The sequence below is a fragment of the Aspergillus niger genome (assembly GCF_000002855.4).
Source record: "Aspergillus niger supercontig An15".
In the NCBI taxonomy this organism is placed as follows: domain Eukaryota; kingdom Fungi; phylum Ascomycota; class Eurotiomycetes; order Eurotiales; family Aspergillaceae; genus Aspergillus; species Aspergillus niger.
The window spans coordinates 1,129,694-1,150,768 of NT_166530.1; the positions used below are offsets into that span (position 1 = coordinate 1,129,694).

Genomic DNA, 21,075 nt, shown 5'->3' on the forward strand with positions numbered 1-21,075 from the left:
AGTAATACTCAGTAGTGAGGTAGGGCCTGTGGGATGACGCATAGTCTGTTGGGACTTGGGGAAGGGTTTTCGTTCCCCTCATCTTCTTCACCCCAACTTTTCCCCAATATTATTATTAATATTCTCGTGCATCATGCATCTCCCACGTGATCTGGGCATATTAATCCGGGGTTGACAGCATCACTTAACAATGCGGCTCTTTGGACAAATCTACCACACACAGTCATCCTCCTTTGCCATTCTCACGTAGCTTCCATTCTCACGGGAACATTCTGCCCTCCCTCCCGGATTCTTCGGAACGAGAGACGGGTATTTGCCGGGCACATCGTGGGGGTTCCTGCCAAGCCCTAGCGGGGTCGGACCGCATTGGCATTCAACTCAACCCGGTCACCTCGAGAGATGTATTGCGACTTTGAGAGTCATGCCAGGCGACCCGACTCGTCGGCCACCTTCATTCCGGCCGACAGAATCCATTACCTCTACGTCATTACCCACGGGGTTCCTCCGACAACTGGGGCTGCTAGCTCCCACAGGGTAGAAAATGAGAGGATCCTCATCACCAGGAATGGCACCATTACTGTCTGAGCGTTATTTTCCCTTTCCCTCCACCGGCAAAACTTCGGCAAAGGCCTAAGGTGACCGATGGAGTAAGGCAAACGAAGTCATCTTCCTCCGACTGGGCAGAAACGGCCCGTGGAAACCTTGCGATTGGCATCGCTTCTCGGCTGTGGAGTCCCAGCTCGGCACGAGGCCGACCCCGGCTTTTTAGCCCTCATTCAACCCGGCATTGCGGGCCTCCGCATTCTCCACTCCAGCAGAACCCGGGAATGCGCCGTAACCGGCCAGGGTTTGTGATGTATATAAGGGTGCAAGTGTCGGGGGTAGACGATGAGGGATAGGAGCACTCAACCAGCAACTTCACGAGTCCGGCTCATACAACACCATGAAGGTCCCGGCCGACCACGCCTTGCTGCTGTCCAGCCTGCTGCTGGCCCCCTCCGTGGGTGCCAGTACTTGTCAGGAACCTATAAACCACCCAGGCGAGCCATTCAGCTTCGTTCAGCCCCTCAACACCTCTATCCTCACCCCTTATGGCGGCTCCCCGCCGGTATTCCCTTCTCGTAAGTACACCATGCCTGCGTGGACAACCATACCCATCATGCTTACTTTGTCGCAGCTGAAACCAAGGGCAAGGGCGGCTGGGAAAAGGCCATGGCCCAGGCCAAGAACTGGGTATCGCAGCTCACAGTCGAGGAGAAGGCCTGGATGGCCACAGGTCAGCCGGGCCCTTGTGTGGGCAACATTCTGCCCATCCCCCGCCTCAACTTCACTGGTCTCTGTCTGCAGAACGGTCCCCAGTGCATCCAGCAGGGTGACTACTCGAGCGTCTTCGTCAGTGGTGTGTCCGCCGCTGCCAGTTGGGATCGCAAGCTCCTCTACGACCGAGGCTATGCCATGGCTACAGAGCACAAGGGCAAGGGCACCCACGTCGTCCTCGGTCCCATCGGTGGTCCTCTCGGCCGTAGTCCCTATGACGGACGTACCTGGGAAGGCTTCGCAGCCGATCCTTACCTGACCGGTGTTTGCATGGAGGAGACCATTCTCGGTATCCAGGACGCCGGTGTGCAAGCCAATGCAAAGCACTTTATTGCCAACGAGCAAGAGACGCAGCGTAACCCTACCTACGCTCCGGATGCCAACGCCACAACCTATATCCAGGACTCAGTCTCCTCCAACCTCGATGACCGCACCCTTCACGAGATCTACATGTGGCCCTTCGCCAACGCCGCCCGCGCTCGCGTCGCCAGCTTCATGTGCTCCTACAACCGTGTCAACGGCTCCCACTCCTGCCAGAACTCCTACCTCCTTAACCACCTCCTCAAGACCGAGTTGGGCTTCCAAGGCTACGTCATGTCCGATTGGGGTGCCACTCACAGCGGTGTCGCCTCCGCTGAGAGCGGCATGGACATGACCATGCCCGGTGGCTTCACTGTCTACGGCGAGCTCTGGACCGAGGGATCCTACTTCGGCAAGAACCTCACCGAAGCCATCAACAACGGCACCATCACCACCGACCGCATCGACGACATGATCGTGCGCATCATGACCCCTTACTTCTGGCTCGGCCAGGATAAGAACTACCCCAGCGTCGACGCCTCCGTCGGTCCCTTGAACGTCGACTCTCCCCCCGACACCTGGCTCTACGACTGGAAGTTCACGGGCCCCAGTAACCGTGACGTGCGCGGCAACAACAGCGCCATGATCCGCGAGCACGGCGCCGCCTCCACCGTCCTGCTGAAGAATGAGCGCAACGCCCTCCCCCTGCGCAAGCCCCGTAACATCGTCATCGTCGGCAACGACGCCGGCTCCGACACCCAGGGCCCCTCCACCCAGACCGACTTCGAATACGGTGTCCTCGCCAACGCCGGCGGCTCCGGCACCTGCCGCTTCAGTTACCTCTCGACCCCACAGGACGCCATTACGACCCGAGCCCGCCAGTACGGCGGCAGGGTGCAGACCTGGCTCAACAACACCCTCATCACGGAGAAATCCATGCCCGAACTCTGGAATCCCGAACAGCCCGACGTCTGTCTCGTCTTCCTCAAGTCCTGGTCCGAGGAGAACGTCGACCGCACCTACCTCACTCTCGACTGGAACGGCAATGCCGTCGTCGAAGCCGTCGCCAAGTACTGCAACAACACCGTCGTTGTCACCCACTCCGCCGGTGTCAACGTCCTCCCCTTCGCCGACCACCCCAACGTCACCGCCATCCTGGCTGCCCACTACCCCGGCGAGGAAGCTGGTAACGCCATCGCCGACCTCCTCTACGGCGACGCCAACCCCTCCGCTAAACTGCCCTACGTGATCGCCTACAACGAATCGGACTACAACGCCCCACTCACCACTGCCGTGGCTACCAACGGCACCTACGACTGGCAGAGCTGGTTCGATGAGGAGCTCGAAGTCGGATACCGCTACTTTGACGCCCACAACATCCCCGTCCGCTACGAGTTTGGCTTCGGTCTCAGTTACACTACTTACAACCTGACCAAGCTGGTCGCTGCGAAGCCCGTGGCCTCGAACCTGACTGCCCTGCCGGAGCAGCGTGCTGTCCAGCCTGGTGGTAACCCCGCTCTCTGGGATACCGTGTACACACTCACCGCCCAGGTGAGCAACACCGGCAGTGTGGACGGCTACGCCATCCCGCAGCTGTATGTCGGATTCCCTGATACCGCGCCCGCGGGTACCCCGCCTAGCCAGCTGCGAGGATTCGACAAGATCTGGCTCGAGGCGGGCGAGACTAAGAAGGTGACGTTCGAGCTGATGCGGAGAGATGTGAGTTACTGGGATGTGACGGCGCAGGACTGGCGCATCCCGGCCGGAGAGTTTACTTTCAAGGCTGGGTTCAGTAGTCGTGACTTCCACGCGAATGCGACTGCTACCTTTTTTAGGAAGTGAGGCGGGGAAGAACGTTTTATGATGTGATATGTAACTAGCATGAGGCATATGATTTGTATTTTATGATTTGTAGATAGTTGGCTAATCTAGTTATGTCTGAGACACTTGTGATTGTGGATCGGTGCTGATATAGTTATGTATTTGACACCCAGACCATTACGGGAAGATTCCAGTTGATCTAATCTTCCCTGAGTCGTAAATTTTGATCCTTTCTCTGGAGAAATTCTGCCTGGAGACTCTGATCAACGGGTTTGGACGCCACCCATAGAACCAACCTAAACCCGGTACTATGAAGAACGACCAACCTCGCCGGGTCCCTTCTCCAACTTCCTGTTGGCAGTCTGTCTGCCTTGTCGTGTCCCGTCCCTCACAAGGCCGAAACATTTCCAAATGACCATCTTATGTCTGCTTCGTCGACGGGCAAGTTTATCACCGTTGATGTGATGGACACTTTTCTTTCACACTTCGCCGGTGCGTCATGGGCCTCCAAAACTAGGCCCTTCAATATAGAAGTGCCCTAGGTCGGTGCCAGCTCGACAGCCCCATAACTTCAGCCCCATAATCCCCAAGGGACCGTAAGGCGGACGATGCCATTCCCCAGTCAGCACATCCATACGGTATCTCGGATTCCTTTGAGCCTGAGTCAACTTTCAGCGACCAAGGCAGATTGTCCAGAGATGTCGTTTCGACATCGGCACTCGCGCCCTTGTTTCCATGATAAGAGTATCTGGGTTTTTTAACTCTTAAATTTGCATAAAGTATGCATCTTCATATTTTAGATAAATATATACTTTGTACCCCGGGGCAAATCAATCCAAAGAGAGTCAGTCCTCTATCACCAATGAAGTGAATCATCTGGAGACTCGGAAGAAAACGAGATACCCTTCAAAATCAGTGAGCGGACTGGATCGCTTTTGAATATAAAGCACAGCTACAATTGATCGCGGATGCCCCTCGTGGTTCCCGGTTGGACGCTTTCCGAACCATTATCCAAATGGCCCAGTCGCTGTTGTCTTGCAGTATCTATCAGGCCGATTCCTGTGTAATTGCCAGCTTTTATCTAGAAGGCCACGAACCAGCAAGCCCCATAAATCGGGGGAACAATCCTGATGTATATGCAGGGCCTTTTAATGGACGAAGTCATCCACGAAAAGTGCGAAACCGAATACAACCGGTTCAAGAACTGAATGGAAGAACACTTGTTAGAATCCATAGCTAACACAATGGCTAACACAATGAAAAGTTACGTACCCTCAGCATATTTTTCTCACAAGCCTTGCCATGTCCCTATTGCAGCTTAGCTAGGGACCATACCAGAATGGGGGGGAGACCTACCCCAGCTACCAAATTCGGAAGGTGGCATAATCCATATCCGCATTTAGGATTACTTCGCTGTTCTGTACTCTGGCAGATGACCAAAGAGTGTAAAGGGGGCTGCTTTAAGCTGTAGCTGCCAGGCGTAACATGCCAGGTGTACTGAAAGGCGACGCCGTTCACCTTAGGTCATAGAGTGTGAGAGCTTGGATTTCACGTATCGTGAAGTTCCAAAGAAATGGGGCGATAAGGGTTCGTGTTCAAGACGTCTTCTTGAACAGGAAGACTGATATAGGAGTTTCAAACGCAGTGGACATATTAGCTGATGGTATATGTTGCAGCAGTGAAATAGTCCAAAATCTGAACAGCAGAAGCTGCATATACAACGGCGTTTCCCAGAGTGGGCATCTTGAAGATGTTAAAATCACCGAGTCGTGGAGTTCAACCTCGGCAATAATGCATAGGACCCTTCCTCTGTTTTCTTAAGGCGGTAGTAGCTGCCCAAACAAACAATGCCGGGGCATGCATTGCTCATGGTCTCTTGACTCAGCAGAGCAATAACCCTATTATCTTAGCGACCGAAGAAATTGTTTGTCAAACTTTGTGATCCGCTGCTGCTTGGTGGCTATATGTATAAATACGGTCGCTGAGAGAGATTATTTGCTACCCCGTTAGGACGTATGGCCTTTGAGTACCAGCCTTGGCTAGTGTTCGTTGTAGCGGAGCAGACGTGAAGTCAAAACCAGTCGCACAATACATGCATAGTGGAGGAAGCGTTGTCCGCGAGCTCCACCTCTTATAAGAAATTGGCAACTGACCAACAGCAGATCCCACTTCGTCGAGACAGATGATTATATAACGGTCGGCTGTTGTAGGGAGAATGATAAGTCCGGTAAAAGCAGATAGGATCTCGCATTTGAGGACATAAACCTAGCCTCTTTTCTCGAACTGTTCGGTACCTTCATCGTGGATCAGCAGCTGCGCCGAATTGCCAACCTTCCTCAACCCTTGGGAGAATTTTGCACGCGTTCTTCTTGCTTTTGGAGCACAGTATATCCTTTGGTCCAGCGAAGTGTCTGCGAGTGTATCAAAAGGCGATTAATCGAAGGAATGAAAGGAGTTTTGTGTCTGTTGTGAACCGGAGTCTCTCTAGTTGTGCCCTGATGCGTTGGACCAACTGGAAAAGCTCTGTAAATATCTGTTCAGAAGTAATCAGACACTGTAGATGTATAGATGAGACCACAGGATAGTCACCCAGAAGAGTTGTATCTTCTTTCCCTCTGCGTCCTCAATTCCCGGGAAGCATGATGCATACAAATGACAGTGCAGTGTGTTGCTTCGTGACCCGAATCTGTCAGATATGAGGTATATATGAAGGGTATCTAGAGGCTGATGTGAATAGTTCCTCTGAATATTGTTTTGTATTTCCGAGATTTCGAAGTATTAGACACCACTGATAAGAGAGGAGAAATCAGAGCGACGCCGGGTTGAGGGTTGTGTCAAGACATGCTTGGTATCACGAGGCTGGGTTGACAATTGCAGTCGATGTTGCAACTGATTCTCATTGTCAATCAAGTTAAGCAGGAGCTCTCAGAGAACAAGTGTTGAACTAAATCTTGTAGATAATATATATGATATATGCTGATCGATGGAAGAAAATCTATCGTTTCGAGGATGAACTTTGGCATCTGGTGAAGATTATATGATCATGAGAGTAAGTAGGAAGAAGAGGAGAAGAGTGGAAAAGGGAGGACGACGAGCTTTATATAAAGCAGTCAAGGCATTGTATTGTTGGCGAATTCAGCCGGACGGTGATGTGGTATGAACTGATTCAATACAGCTATCATGGAATTGCGCCGTGGTGACGCTGGTTATTCACGAGGCACAAGCCATTTTGCGCTATTGTATGGCGGTCATGAGTAATGGAACATGGAGCAGTTAATCTCTCCATTATAATCATTGTATTAGCATAGGGATGCTAAGCTTCACGCACATGGATTAACTAGCTCTGCTGTATTGTGATTACGGGACCGAGTTGGCACTTCTACAGCCAACAATGCAGTCTAAGAAAGACCTCAACTGCTAGATCGTCATGACGACGCTTAAGAAAGGCACACTTCTTCACACAAAACCAGCGGGTATGTAGCCGAACAGAAAACTCCTAAATATTATAGCAACGTGAATTTGAATCTATATGAATGCTCAATCGGTACGCACCAGCGTATCCACCTGCCTTGCAGCAGCAATCGACCTCTCTAAGACATCCAACTCCTCCTTCGTGAGATCCCTGACCTCACCACCGACCATACAACTATGATCCTGTTTCCTCGACCCTTTTACCCACTCCGCATCGATCATCCACTTATCCGGGACCTCATAGACATCCTCCATCCCAGCCTGTCCCTTATTCTTCAACAGACTCCCATTATACCACAACAGTCGCCCCTTGGCATCCACATGCGCAATCACGAAACTACATACACCGACTCTTTCCTTATCATCGACGTTCTTCCACCCCACGATCCCTCCATAATGCTTCGAAAACTCATACTCAGCGCCCGACAACTCCAACCCGAACCACCAGCTCTCCTTATCTCCATACGTGATCTTGTACGTAGTTTCCTCGCGCACTTCGTACGTATTCTGCCAGCAGATATGCAACAGGCCCATGAACGTATCAGGCCTACTTTTGTCGAGTACCACGAGACCCGAGTCCGCTTCTTCAGCGTAATCTTCCGTCCAGACAAGAGAGGCATCCATTTCCTTACTGGGTCGACGGATCTGATCCCGCCACCACTCATGACGGCCCTCGAAGGCGTGTTTCCAGAGAAGGCGGTCATGGAAGAGAAGCGCGCCTTTGTTGACGAGGGCGTCGTGCTGGAGGAGTACTTCTGGGGGTTGCAGGAAGACGGCGTCAGCATCTGCAAGGATAACTTTTTCGAAAGGGGAAGCTAGCGCCGCGAAAGGTTTTATGGCCCAGCCGCCCGTTTGGAGTTTGAGGGTTGTGTCGTCGAAGACGGTGAGGATGTTGAGGAAGGTGATGGCGGGGCCAGAGGCTGCCAGTGTTGAAAGGTGGTTCCGGTTGGTCGGGGAGAGGTCGTCATCGCCTGCGTAGACAACTTGGATGGGCAGAGTAGAGTTGAGGACGAAGCGGAGAGAGGCAATGAGGTGGGCGGCATAACGGAGGGTGTAGTCGCTGGTGGGGATGACGATGCCGGCTGAGTTGGGCTCAAAAGAAGCGCGAAGGTCTTGTACTGGGTGATGGGAGGATCTAGAATGGTGCGACTGAGGCTGCTTGGGAGGTTGCAGGAAAGGGTATTGTGCGATGGCGACTCCTTCAATGGCGTTGTGTAAGATGGACTTGGTGGTAGAGTCCTGTGAGGCTTCAGCTTGAATGAGCCAGTCGCGAAGAACTCGGTTGCGGCGGCCTAGCTCGCCGAACTTCTCTTTAAAGGGTTTCTGAATAGGGTGGTCCGCAAAGTATTGCGATATATCGGTGATGAGGGTGGTATCTATTGTGATGGTTCCAGCTGAAGATGAATGAGTTGCCGGCTTCTGTCCCTGCCCGAATCCGAAGACTTGACTCGTTGACGATGCGGGTGGAAGCAGCATGAATATAGAGAGCGCAAATATGACTGCGACGGCAGCGAAGATGATCCGGAAGCCGCGGTGGCTCCGGATCGCCGCGAACTGGCTCATATTGTGCGAGAAGAGCTTCCTGGACTCATCCCAAGTCATTGTGCAACAAAGAATTTGGTTGAGCAAGCATAGGTAGTCCGTGAGAATAGGGCGAGCAAGTCCCGTGCAGAGGATTGCTTCTGCCTGCACGGATGACGTTGGCAGCGGGCAAACATGCAAGGCCGGAACCTGATGGGCCTCGCGTCATGACCGGGGGCGATGACATGTTTTTAAGTGGTATTTAGATTAACACCTTAGCGACTAGAAGGAACTTTTGGCCCCGGTGCATACGTGGATCCCAGTTCAGGATCAAGCCGGGCGCAGCTAAATGGGGGCCGGAGAATAAGGGGGACACAAGATCACTGCCAAAAACAAAGAAGCTTGCTACTGACTTGTCAGCCAAGTGGGTGGACAATGGGCCTAGTAGGGCTGAACCCCTTGATAGGTCCCCTGAGTTTCGTTGATTTTCGGGTCGGCCAGGCATGGATCGGAGTCCGGCCAGGCAGAAAGATCCTATCAAGAAGCTAAAGATGCTTTTTCCTGGCTAAGCCTCTCTGGGTCCACCGATTTAGTGGAGCTTAACCAATGGTTTAATCTTCATTCGTCGACTCGCAGGGCTCTTTTTGGGTTTCGATTACTCACGTGTTTGGCTCCCCTTACCATCTTCTCGTATGCTGGAGGAGATTTCTGCTGATGGTTACTCAGACAGATCCAGCGTTCCGGAATTCTATGCGACTAAGCGGTCCATTAATATAGCGATTTCCGACCATTTCCGAAGAATATGAGTTCAGATAAGGGGGCCTTAGAGACATATTCTGTGTCTAGGCTTTCGTCAGAGTGAAAGCAAACTCTGCAAACCCGGTCGGGATGCTGGCTAAAAGGGACAAGAAGGTTTGTCAAAGCACCCCCGCACCAGTTGGCAACTGTGAAGAACAGTAGATAGTCAGTAAGCCCCAGACTACACGAAAATTTCTGGGCATTATGCTATTTATGGCACCGGCTTATCACACCATTCCACTATTACGAGGGTCAATAATCTCTGCCACAGTGGCTTGGCAGATACGCTGGGATTATCATGCTCGGGTACAGTTGGACAGTGCGCACGAGAATGGCGCAGTCACTCAGCAACCTGAAACACCATAGCATAAGTGTCTTGGATGTCCATGATTAGTAATAGGTGCAATGCACCACCCTTTATGCGTGCAGGGGTAACTTCATAGCAGTTAATTAAGCTTGTGGCAGCCAGTGCAATATAAACTAATGTGATATATAATCACTGTATACTTTCCTACAATAACAAGATTACACTGTAGAATTATATAGATTCGATGCTTATACAATGAGATTGCCTGGCACTGAAGTTCTGTGAGGTTTCTAGAAATTCAGGCGCTATAGGGCGGATTACATTGGGCCGGATGAGGTTGCAGTGCCAGAGAAATGTTAAGTCTGGTTCCAGTATCAGTGAGTCCGCATAATTGTCAGACAGCTTCACTCAATTTCTTCTCTACCTGAGCGGTGTTCCATGGGTCAGTTCATGTCATATCGTCTAGTGGCACGTCATGACTTCACTAATGGCTGGCTCCGCGGGCATATATTCCACCTCAATGGAAAAGAGACTTTCCATTCGGCTACACGATAGAAATTTTACGTGACTTCATACCACAACATAGCAGTCTATGATGCTCTAGATGCCGTCACTGGTGAAGTCACAGTGCATATTCCAATCGTCCATATTAACCCTTAAACAAGACCAGTTGATCTAAACTTGTGGACTAGCCGTAGATCTCACGTCCTAGCCAACTCCCCCGACCCGATAGTATCGACAATGCTCTCAACTATAACATCTTTCCTCATCCTTCTGTTCTTTGTTACCACAGTCTCCGCCTATCCCTTCGAGGAGAACTCCTTTCCTCGTCTCCAGGATACTTTAGCCACTGGCACCAAACCCGGTGACCCCCCCAAATTCGGTGGTGGGTATGACTACGTCGTAGTGGGCGGTGGCACAACCGGGCTCCTAGTAGCCAGTCGGCTAGCAAAGGCAGGAAACTCAGTCGCCGTTATCGAAAACGGCACATACCCTACTGGGAATTTGACTACAGTGCCAGGGTACAATGAGCAGTGGTTTAGCAGGGTGTTGCCGTCGAATTGGACGGATATGGTGAATGTGTGGCCTACTGTGCAGCAGGTGGTATGTTGCCCAGCTCTACTCGGGGGTGAATACTTACGGGCGCTAATCCTGGCTTTATTGCAGGGAGGGGGAGAGCAGCAGCATATGATGGGGAGAATGGTAGGTAGCTTATTCCTCTACTTTATCCTGTAGCCTTTGTTATGGTTATGTCTGATAGAATTGCAGATCGGAGGGAGCCAGGGCTTTACCTTTGTCGATTACTTCCGCACTACTAAGGGGGCTATGAAAAGATGGGCTGACGAAACTGGCGATGATTCCTGGACTTGGGAGAATGTCCAGCAATACTATAAAAAGTCATTCAAATTCACACCACCGAACAATACCGCAAGACCATCGAATGCCACACCGGACTATGAGTCAAGTCAAATCGTTGGTTCTACGCCTGGGCCACTAGAACTCACCTTCCCCAAATATGCCCAGGCATTTGGTAGCTGGGTTAAACTTGGTCTCAACGAATTAAAAGCTGGTATCAATCGAGTCTTTGTCGAGGGCGATATCAAAGGTGCCAGTTGGATCTTAAATATGATCGATTCGCAAACGGGCAATCGCGCCACAACATATACAGCTTTCTTGGAACCAACACAGAAAGATGACACGTCGAAGATTGACGTGTATGTGGAGACGCTGGCCGAGAGAACTTTGTCAAACACTCCCCCTGGCAGCGACCCCGTAACCATCGGAGTCTTAGTGAAACGGTGGGGCATGAGATTTCCGATATTCGCAGGGAAAGAAGTAATCCTAGCTGGAGGACCCATACTTACTCCTCAATTTCTCATGGTGTCTGGTATCGGTCCTCAGGATCACCTGCAGGAGATGAACATTACAGTCCTAGCTAATAGACCGGGAGTCGGCCAGAACTACAACGATCATATTCTCTTCGGCGTCAAGCACGCAGTACAAGTGGAGACAACATCGGTGCTCCTCAACGATACCAGGAAGTGGCAAGAGTGCGAAAGATTCAAAGCTCACGCAAATGGCATGCTGGCCGATCCGGGCCCGGATTTCGCCGCCTTTGTCGATTACCCGGAAGATATTCGCCAAAACCTGTCTGCCCAGACTAAATCAGGTAATTTGTGGCCTTGTGTCTCTCGTGGTTCCGTTGTGCCTAATAATATGATTCTAGATCTCTCCCAATTCCCCTCTGACTGGCCAGATATCGGTATCGTATCTTCTCCACTCGGCGTCAATGGCGACGGCAATCACAACTATGCAGACCTCGTCTGCATCCCTATGAAGCCCATATCCAAGGGAACTATTAAACTCAGATCTAAGTCCATGGATGATAAGCCTGTGCTGGATCCGCAATGGCTTAAATCTCCGACAGACATGGATACTGCCGTCGCCGGTCTGCAGTACCTTCTGCGCCTCTATGGAACGAACAGCATGAAGCCCATCTTAAATGCCTCGGGTAAACCTATCGATCTAGAAAGTTCTAACAAGGACGACCTCATTAAGTATGTGAAAAACAACTATCGAACGTTGAATCACCAATCTGCATCGTGCCGAATGGGAAAGCGAGACGATCCTATGGCCGTGGTGGATAGTAAGGGCAAGGTAATCGGAGTTGATAGATGTGAGTCCTACCTACTTCGACTCTGGACTTGACGTTTGGTTGCTCCTCCGTGTTGTACGTACGGAACTGATTGAGAAACAGTGAGAATTGCTGACCCGTCCGCCTGGCCTTTCTTGCCAGCGGGATTTCCGTTAGGCACTGCCTGTGAGTAATACCCTACCATTCCCACAGTCAGTTTTGGAATGATCGGTCTAACCTACTCAAACTGTAGATATGTTTGCGGAGAAGATAGCCGATAACATCCTCAGTGATCATGGAAGTGACAAGGATGAGGATGAGGATGAGCTGCGAGTGGAACTCTAGAGAGAGGGCCCTACGTTTCTCAACGGAATGATGAAGAGTACTCATTCGAACATGAAAAGGCAACGACCTACTGTAATTGCAACAGAAGTTTTTAATACTGTCTCAGATAATGTTAATCTACTAGATCGCACTACAGGAAAAATGACTGCAATTGGCTTGAGCGACAATGATCCGTTTCTGAAGGACTCCCAATGGCACTCTCGAACGGGCCATTAATCCCAACGAAGGGAGCAAGAAGAAGGTCAGAGCGAAGGCTACTGAGATCTGAATATGGAAATAACATATAAATTGATTAAAAGTATAATTCTAATGTAGATGTTCCGTTGTTGATTATTTTGGCATCGAGCATATTCCCGCCAGGGGTAATTTAGTATCAGCCACGCTATCTAATCGGTACACGCCAGTGACATCAAAGTACTTGCCGGCGACCGGGCATACACAAATCGAATCAAAGCCTATACTAGTACTCTGCAGCCGGCATCTACTATTTCCGATAAAATCAACGAATCTGTTTGCCAGATTCCAGGTAAGCAATGATTGGCATCACTTTATCTGCTCCCACACACTCCCGCCACATGTCTGGCCTGAAGAGAAGATCATTGTCGAAATCGTCTCTCGGAGGCTAAATATCGAATTGCCCCACCTTCCCCTCATCTGGTGCAGAAAGCGAACGTCGTTCATGATGGTTTTCACATCAATCCTCTTAAATCAAATCAGGAATCATTTTTCCTCCCATGGAAAATGCCATCCACCCTTTGCAACAGATGCAAAGTCCTATACTTTAGCGCCGAGTCCCTATCTCGATACGGCTTCACAGAAGTGGAAACAGAAACCGGAAAACCCCACCTGCAATTCCCAGCTGGGCAACATTCCATCCCTATCGAATTTGACTGTCGTGATGACCTCCCCGAATTACCGGCTCTTAGGGCGTCAGGCGAGGCAGGATGCTTGTTCTGCCCAGCGCTCCGAAATTCGCTGCTAAAGGGCATTAGCGAATGTCGTCTTCGCAGTTGGGTCTTGGGGAATCATGACCATGGACAATGGACAGTCAAGGTGGTCAAGGTTTCGCTGATGGCGGAATTCAGAGCCTCGGACGACGAGAGAAGTAAATTCGCAGCAATCATGATGGGATGGGATGTTCTTAGGCCAGGACAGGATCGGTATGAGGGCGATTTTACTGGGCCCGATGGTTTGATTTATTTCAAGCTACGTGCACACTATGGTGGGTTATCCGTTTTCTCTCTTATGTTAAGATTGGAAGTTGCTCCTAACTGGGATGACAATGCGTGCTAAACAATATTAGGTGACCCCCTTGCACGCTATCTAGGCATCGCATATCCCCATCCTGATCAAGATAGGCTCTCCACTGAAAACACAAAGACGATTCGTCACCACTTAATTGAATGCGACAAGAACCATAATCATGCCTCCAACATTGTCCGCCCTGGGGATTCAATATCCGACAGGTTGCCTCTACGGCTTATTGAGATTACTGACAGCCAGGAAGGCAAGAAGCTGCGCTTGATAGAGACAAAAGAAATCAACGGTCATGAATCAACCTGTCAAGACGCCTCCAAATGCCCGAAATACGCCACACTCAGCTACCGCTGGGGCTCCGACGAGTTCCTTACCACAACCCCCAGCAACCTTCAAGCGCATCACCGGGATATCCCACTATCACCATTCTCGGCAGATGACCCCACGACGACCCTACCACCGGGTTTCAGAGACGTCGTCGACGTATGCTGCGCGTTGGGAATTCCGTATCTGTGGATCGATAGTCTCTGCATTGTCCAGAAAGAAACGAGAACCACAGACAAGCCTCTTCTTGAGATCCAACAGGAGCAGTCCCGACGCGATTGGGCCTCAGAGTCGACCAAAATGCACAGCATCTACATGTCATCATACCTGACAATTTACTTGACTGCCACAGATACGCCTCTTCAGAAAGTCTTTGATCGACCAGTATGCAGCTCTGAGTCTCTGGTCCCCATCACATACTCCATCGAAAATCGCCCTGAAGTCCACGGTTCATACTTCATCGAGCCCTCGCCTTACACAGGCGAACTGGATCACCTTTTCTGGAATCCATACCTAGCCGCTGAGGATGAGCTAGACTCATCAGTATGGAACACCCGCGGTTGGACCCTACAGGAACGACTCCTATCCCCACGAAAGCTCTACCTTGGGGTAACCGATATGCTCGGCCTAGGCTTATTGACCTGCCCCTCACCAAAAGATTACGGGCGCGATGTCGAGCTAATCAAACGGCCCCGACGTCACAAGTCACTGGACAAACTGGAGATCGGAGGAACGTCATCTGCGACCGGGGAACAAGCTCCCGATAACACAAAACTATATCGCGCTTGGTATAAAATCGTGGAAGACTATACCTGTCGTGATCTGACGGTCCCAAGCGACAAGTTACCTGCTGTTGCCGGCATCGCACGCACACACGCCTTAGCCCTGAATGACGAATACCTCGTTGGAATATGGGTTCATGATTTGGCCACGGGACTTCTTTGGGGCACCCGTAATGCAATGAGACCTGGCATGGATCGATACTTTGGAGAACGAGAACGACAGCCCATGATCCCGACAGAACATTATCGGGCGCCGACTTGGTCATGGTGTGCCAACGATGGGGCGGTTGAATTTCTTGTACGTCATCTCCATAATCCGAAATCGGAGATCGAGGTTCTCGGTCACGATGTGATCCCGCAGTACATGGGAGACAGCTATGGACAACTGGCAGTCGACCAAGGAGATCGGGGATATGTGAAGCTCAGGGCGAAGATTAGAGTAGCCCGGATGGAAGCCAGGTTCCAGCCGATACCAGACATCATGCTGCGGAACTTCCCTGCACTGGCAAACCGAGGTCCCGAGGCTGAGAATAAGGAATTTCAGTTACGATATGTCCATGTGACTGACGATGCTGGAGAACGCGGGAGTGAGACTATATTTCCGGATCATGCTGGATGCTATCCTAACGAAGAAGAAGTCTACTTGATGATTGTATCCAGGGGTGATCAGCGGGTGTGGTCGGAGCCTGGTAAGTACGAAGTTGGGGTTCGATCTGCCGGGTTGGTGTTGTTGAAGTGTCCGAATCAGACGAGATTGCAGTTTAAGCGGATTGGCTTCTTTACGCATTTCTGGGATTCTGGCCTTACCCCAGTTTTCGATGGGTGTGAGCCGCAGACTGTTTATCTGGTGTGATCATGGCAGCCCTTGAGGTATTTTATAGATGAAACAGTAAGACTAGAATCTTTCATGTAAGAATGATTTGACTGTGTTTCAGCAGTATCTTACAGGCACCTACTTGCTCAATCATTACCTAGGAGAAACCTATACCTTATGCCCTTTGTTGGTGAGCCATACATGACCGAAGCTTTGACTAGTATACATAATCCCCAGCTCGCATAAAAATAACGTAACCGATAATTCGAAAATCAAAGTAGAATAGCCTCGAGGGAGGGCCCTTCATGTTTTCATCCGGCTACCTCAGCATATAGACAGGTACTCCGATGCATCTGCAAAGCTACCATCCGAGCTGGCGGCACTGCTGCGCTCTTGAAGCATATCCTCCAGTCGTGAGTTAACTCGGGAAGGAAAACAGGAGAAGAAGCCAGCTTCCATAAGACTGTCTGAGGACTGATCAGCAATGAGCTTATATACAATCGCCTTCAGCTCATTCAGCTTGGCATTCGCCTGCTTCAAGAGATGTGGATTGGAGGATATTCTCTTCTCTAGGAAGGTCTGTCGCTTTTTCACCACGAAGGCAAATTCCAGGAGGAGCACTCCTAGGTCAGCAACCTCATTGTGGACGGCGTGCAGCCAAGCAGCCGACCACGCAGGCACTTGTATAAAGTTCGTAGTTCCGACAACTTAGAACAGACTTGAGCGGCTAATGTTGCGATCGCAATAACGCTGGAACTGATCGATATGGATCCATGGTTGGCAGCCGATCGAGGCACAAACAGCAAGTAAGAAATTCTCTGAGGGGTCATCAGATTGGGTGCGATGACTCTAACAGTGATAGAGAACAAAAATACTGTTTATCTGATGTTGACTAGTAACGGAGTTCATTAATCCCGGTTTAGCAAATTGGGCTCGAACCCGAACTTAGCCGGTCTCACAACGGCTCGACAATCCAACCGTCAACTGCAGTCGGGTAACATTAAGTAAAGTGGATGTACCACTCACACTAGCTGAGTTTGGGTTGCTAAGCCATTTGTATCACGAGCACCAAGAGTGTGCATTTTCCTGGTGGATTCTGCTCGACGGAGAGGCTGTGGTGACAGATTGCTGTAGCCGTCCTGAGCCCACTTATCGTCCTCCGTTCTTTTCATATCACACTCTGAGAAGCCTAAGTGGTAGCATTTCCTGGTTACAAGCATTCATCGCAATATTTATTTGGGGAAGAATTGCCCACTTCTAGGTTTATTTCGGATTAAGCTTCAGTAAAAAGCGGATACTTGCGCCATTCTCGTACTTATTCCTTGTAAGAGCCTTGGCTACCATGGCCACCCCAGCCTAGATCTCCCATCTGCCAGCCTTCAGGTCGACTGCGGGTGGTGGGTTAATCCCGTAAATACCGCCACGATCGAATATTCTCCTCGGTACCTGGCTCTGTAACAGTTCAGGAATCCCACTATCACGGGGATGATTCCGTAGGGTGTATTCTCACTCGGTTTCCTCCGAAATCAGAACATCAACATATCTGAAATTACTGATTTCAACCTTTCATGAAGCGACGGGCAAAGATATGTAAACATTCGCGAAGACACCAAGTAGTAAGCTGGTCCAAAACGCCAAGGGAAGCCATGTAGCACAAGACTTTGGACTTCAGAGAGCATGCTGGTTCATTTGCTTTGACTTTCTTTCTTCCCCTTTCTTACAAATTTTTGTCTCCCACCCCTAGCCGCCCGTACTTTGGTCTACCCCTCGCTCGAGAGACTCCCGTACGATATATAGCATCTCACACACCCCCTCCCTCCCTTTAGCTGTCGTTGCACCTAGAATCACAACATGAGATTTGGCCGAGATCTTCACCTTCATCAGTCCTCGGAGTGGGTGGAGCATCATGTTCCATACAATCGTCTCAAAAACCTGCTGAAAATTGCCGTTGAGAGAGCTACAAATGAGCAAACTCGTCCCGATTTTTCAGGTCCGTCACTTGGAACACAAACATTTGATAATTCCATGTGCTTAACTTTCTTTAGATGTAGAATCATGCCTGGATCAAAGCATCGCAGTTCATCTTCGGTTTCGCGAAAAGCAAGATAACTATCTTCGCCAGCAAGTAGAAAAGACAAAATACCATTACCACATAAGCTCTCGCGTTTCCGATCCAACTTCGATGTGCACACTTTCCCAAATTGACGTCGAGATTCTTTGCGAATTGTTTAGCAAGTTTTCCCAGGAAGCTTTTCAACTGCTGCGGTACCAACGGTTGGATGTTGAAGCCGTTTCTCGCATCTACGCAAAGATCGACAAACATCTAGAAGGGGAGAAATGCCACTCCGCTCGACCAAACTATCTGGACAAATTCATGAGACAAACACTAGCGAGCGTAGGTATGGCGGGGAAATTGGACCTAACGGTTGCCCGTGTACAGGAGAGACGGTCGGATCCCAGCAGGCCGGCCTACCCACAACCCCGATTATATGAGGCGCTACGGCAGGATCATCCTTCGACAGTTGCTTACATGGTAGAAGAGTCCTTACAACAGAGTAACTTACCAAGGGAGTTATTTCTCTCTCATCTTCTAGAGCTAGCAGTATATGAACTTCGCCCTAATACTGTCCGCACATTACTATTCGATGTGCTGCCTCAGAACGACATTGCCATCCAGGCTGTATTATTGAATCGCTTGTTCATGGTTCTGGGTCTTCGGAAGGGGCAACTATCAGCACCGTATTCCTGCACACTCTTCTGTAAAATCCGAGACCTTCTCTGCCAGGTGATTGGGGAGTTAGGGCCCAGGTCAGAGGAGGTTCTGCTGTCGGAAGATGAACTCGGGCGCCTCCCTCTACACTATGCTGCTTCAGCCGGGCTTTTATGGGTGTGTATGGCAATATTCAATGTCGCTAAAAGCTGGAATACTACATCTAGATGGTGTTTGATTATGCACACTGACAAACGAGACTGTTCACCTCTCGAGTATGCGGTTGTTGGCAACCACCGCGACGCTGTTTCATCTGTTCTGGTCTACCTGGAAAGATTATTAGACGCACCCTATAGTGATGACGGAATAGGATCATTGTTGAGTCGCATGCTCTTTATTGCGCTTCATTACGGATATGAGGGTCTGATTTCGATCATTTCGCGGACTTGCTCTCGCTTCTGTCAGAGACCCAGGACCTGTGAAGGGGCCAGCCCGCTGCATGTCGCCGCGCGTACTGGAAGGGCGGATCATGTACGACTACTGTTGGGGAACATATGCATCTCTGATGTGAGCTCGGTGGAGCCGATGTACGGTTGGACTGCGCTGATAGTCGCCTGTGTCGAAGGTCACCAGAGTGTCGTCGATGTGCTTCTCGAGCATGGAGCCGAACGGGACCACAGGGACCATCGCGGCTGGACAGCACAGGAGCATGCCGCTTTTCGGGGGCATCTTGCCTTAGCGAAAGCAATTGCCGGGCCATCCAAGTGGGAGGCAGGTACCGATAGACTACCTGCCGCACCGTTGACGCAGCAGGGTGCCAAGATTAAGGCTCTACACCAACGGTCGCAACTGGTGGTCTACCTTGGCAGCCTGCAGGAGGGAAAACAATTTAAACACATAGAGCTTCGAACACCATCACTGAGAAGTAAAGCCTCGGACTACAACCTTGCGCTCAAAGTTTCTTCCCCTTGGAATCACTCTGTTCGTCAGCTCAATTTGTCCTTGCTTAGTGACACGGCCAACGAACCAATGATCTTTGAGCTTCCCACTCCGACCGAGGCAGAACTGTGCCTAGAGCTCCTCGATTTGAGCGATGGTCCTAAATGTCAAGCACAGTTGCTTGGAGGCGGTACGGCGCTGCTGATGGACAACCTCAGTACCTTTGGCGAGAACCGGGAAAGTCTGGTGCGCGAGAGAACTGTTCCCATTCTCATGAGCGGGTCGTTCCAGGTTATAGCTACTGTGACCTTCACATTTCTTATTATCAAGCCATTTCAGCATCCCAGCATCCCCTCTGTGAGAGAATGCTTTCTCCGTTTTGGCGATTTCTGTCTCGTAGGGCATCGAGGTAAGCATGCAGGTTGATGTGATTTGCGCTCGCCGCTGAAAATCTGCAGGTTTCGGGCAGAATGTTGCCGGGCATGATTACTTACAGTTGGGAGAGAACACAGTGGAGGTAAGTGGTAGTTTATCTAACTAGACCATATGCTCATAGTGCCCAGTCATTCCTATCAGCTGCCAGTCAGGGAGCTTCTTTTGTCGAGGTAATGTTGAACTCCCCTGTTCTATCTTGCTGATCTAACGTCTTCTAGTTCGGTATGCCATTCGCTATTGAAATCTTGTTTTTACCATGTACTAAGCTGTTGCAGATGCTCAATTGACCAGAGACCTTGTACCTGTTGCATACCACGACTTTTCCTTGAGCGAGTCTGGGACTGACATCCCAGTGCATGATGTGACTCTAGACCAGGTTAGCAGTATTACCTCTACGACCTACTTAGAATCCATCTAACTTTCCAGTTTCTGCACGCGAGCAAAATACAATCCTCAATGGGGCATCCAACCTTCATCTTGGGAAACAGGCACTACCATCGAAATCGACGCTCGCGGTCTCTCACCAGGGACTATGACCACGGCGCGCAACAAATGCAAGAGAGAATGAGACACACGGTAGACTACATGAACAAAGGCTTCAAGCCCAACACGCGAGGCCACATTGTCCAGGACTTATTTGCAACCATCGAAGAGCTACTAATCCAGCTACCGGAAAACCTCGGCTTCAACGTCGAGATCAGTGAGTCGTCCCCGTATCTCATCTCAGAAAACATCGCTAACAATTACTAAGAATACCCCCGACTTCACGAAGCCACCGAGGCAGGAGTAGCCCCGGTAGCGATCGAGATCAACACATTCGTGGACAAGATACTGGAAAAAAAATTCACCTTGAGTCACAGCAGAAACATCATCCTGTCCTCGTTCACTCCCGAGATCTGCATTCTCTTGGCACACAAACAGCAGACCTATCCAGTCATGTACATCACCAACGCCGGCAAGGCCCCAGTCCTAGACAGAGAGAAGCGAGCTGGTAGCCTGCAAGCTGCAGTGCGATTTGCCCGGCAGTGGGGTCTCGATGGGATTGTTCTCGCCTCCGAGACATTGATCATATGCCCTCGTCTGATCGGATACGTCCAGCGGTCGGGGCTCCTGTGTGGCTCGTATGGACCACTCAATAATGTCCCGGAAAATGCCCAGGTGAGTGATGTCGCCCGGGGAGTCACTCGGAAATATACTAACCCCACCTTCGTAGCTCCAATTCGATGCCGGCATCAATATTCTGATGGCCGACCGGGTCGGGCTTATTGCCACAGCACTGCAGGGCCGGGATGGCGATGA

General features: G+C 50.5%; 6 protein-coding genes across 6 annotated transcripts; 4 read left to right on the forward strand and 2 right to left on the reverse strand.

Moving 5' to 3' along the window:
- Nucleotides 1-943: 943 nt before the first annotated feature.
- An15g04800 (uncharacterized protein) lies at nt 944-3,459 on the forward strand (the record flags this gene model as incomplete). Its single annotated transcript, XM_001396977.1, has 2 exons — nt 944-1,121; nt 1,178-3,459. The coding sequence occupies 2 exons, from the start codon at nt 944-946 to the stop codon at nt 3,457-3,459; spliced, it is 2,460 nt and encodes an 819-aa protein (XP_001397014.1).
- A 3,516-nt stretch (nt 3,460-6,975) lies between these two features.
- An15g04810 (uncharacterized protein) lies at nt 6,976-8,511 on the reverse strand (the record flags this gene model as incomplete). The annotated part of the gene is made up of 1 exon (XM_001396978.1): nt 6,976-8,511. The coding sequence occupies one exon, from the start codon at nt 8,509-8,511 to the stop codon at nt 6,976-6,978; it is 1,536 nt and encodes a 511-aa protein (XP_001397015.1).
- Nucleotides 8,512-10,276: 1,765 nt separating this feature from the next.
- Nucleotides 10,277-12,515, forward strand: An15g04820 (uncharacterized protein; the record flags this gene model as incomplete). The annotated part of the gene is made up of 5 exons (XM_059744673.1): nt 10,277-10,639; nt 10,703-10,738; nt 10,772-12,212; nt 12,294-12,356; nt 12,424-12,515. 5 exons carry the CDS (start codon nt 10,277-10,279, stop codon nt 12,513-12,515), a joined length of 1,995 nt encoding a protein of 664 aa, XP_059602539.1.
- A 741-nt stretch (nt 12,516-13,256) lies between these two features.
- Nucleotides 13,257-15,938, forward strand: An15g04830 (uncharacterized protein; the record flags this gene model as incomplete). Its single annotated transcript, XM_001396980.3, has 3 exons — nt 13,257-13,737; nt 13,819-15,567; nt 15,817-15,938. 3 exons carry the CDS (start codon nt 13,257-13,259, stop codon nt 15,936-15,938), a joined length of 2,352 nt encoding a protein of 783 aa, XP_001397017.3.
- Nucleotides 15,939-16,016: 78 nt separating this feature from the next.
- Nucleotides 16,017-17,340, reverse strand: An15g04840 (hypothetical protein; the record flags this gene model as incomplete). Its single annotated transcript, XM_059744675.1, has 5 exons — nt 16,017-16,328; nt 16,412-16,541; nt 16,719-16,898; nt 17,139-17,210; nt 17,303-17,340. 5 exons carry the CDS (start codon nt 17,338-17,340, stop codon nt 16,017-16,019), a joined length of 732 nt encoding a protein of 243 aa, XP_059602540.1.
- Nucleotides 17,341-17,543: 203 nt separating this feature from the next.
- Nucleotides 17,544-21,075, forward strand: An15g04850 (uncharacterized protein; the record flags this gene model as incomplete). The annotated part of the gene is made up of 7 exons (XM_059744676.1): nt 17,544-17,682; nt 17,738-19,750; nt 19,800-19,858; nt 19,898-19,946; nt 20,052-20,152; nt 20,203-20,476; nt 20,528-21,075. The coding sequence occupies 7 exons, from the start codon at nt 17,544-17,546 to the stop codon at nt 21,073-21,075; spliced, it is 3,183 nt and encodes a 1,060-aa protein (XP_059602541.1).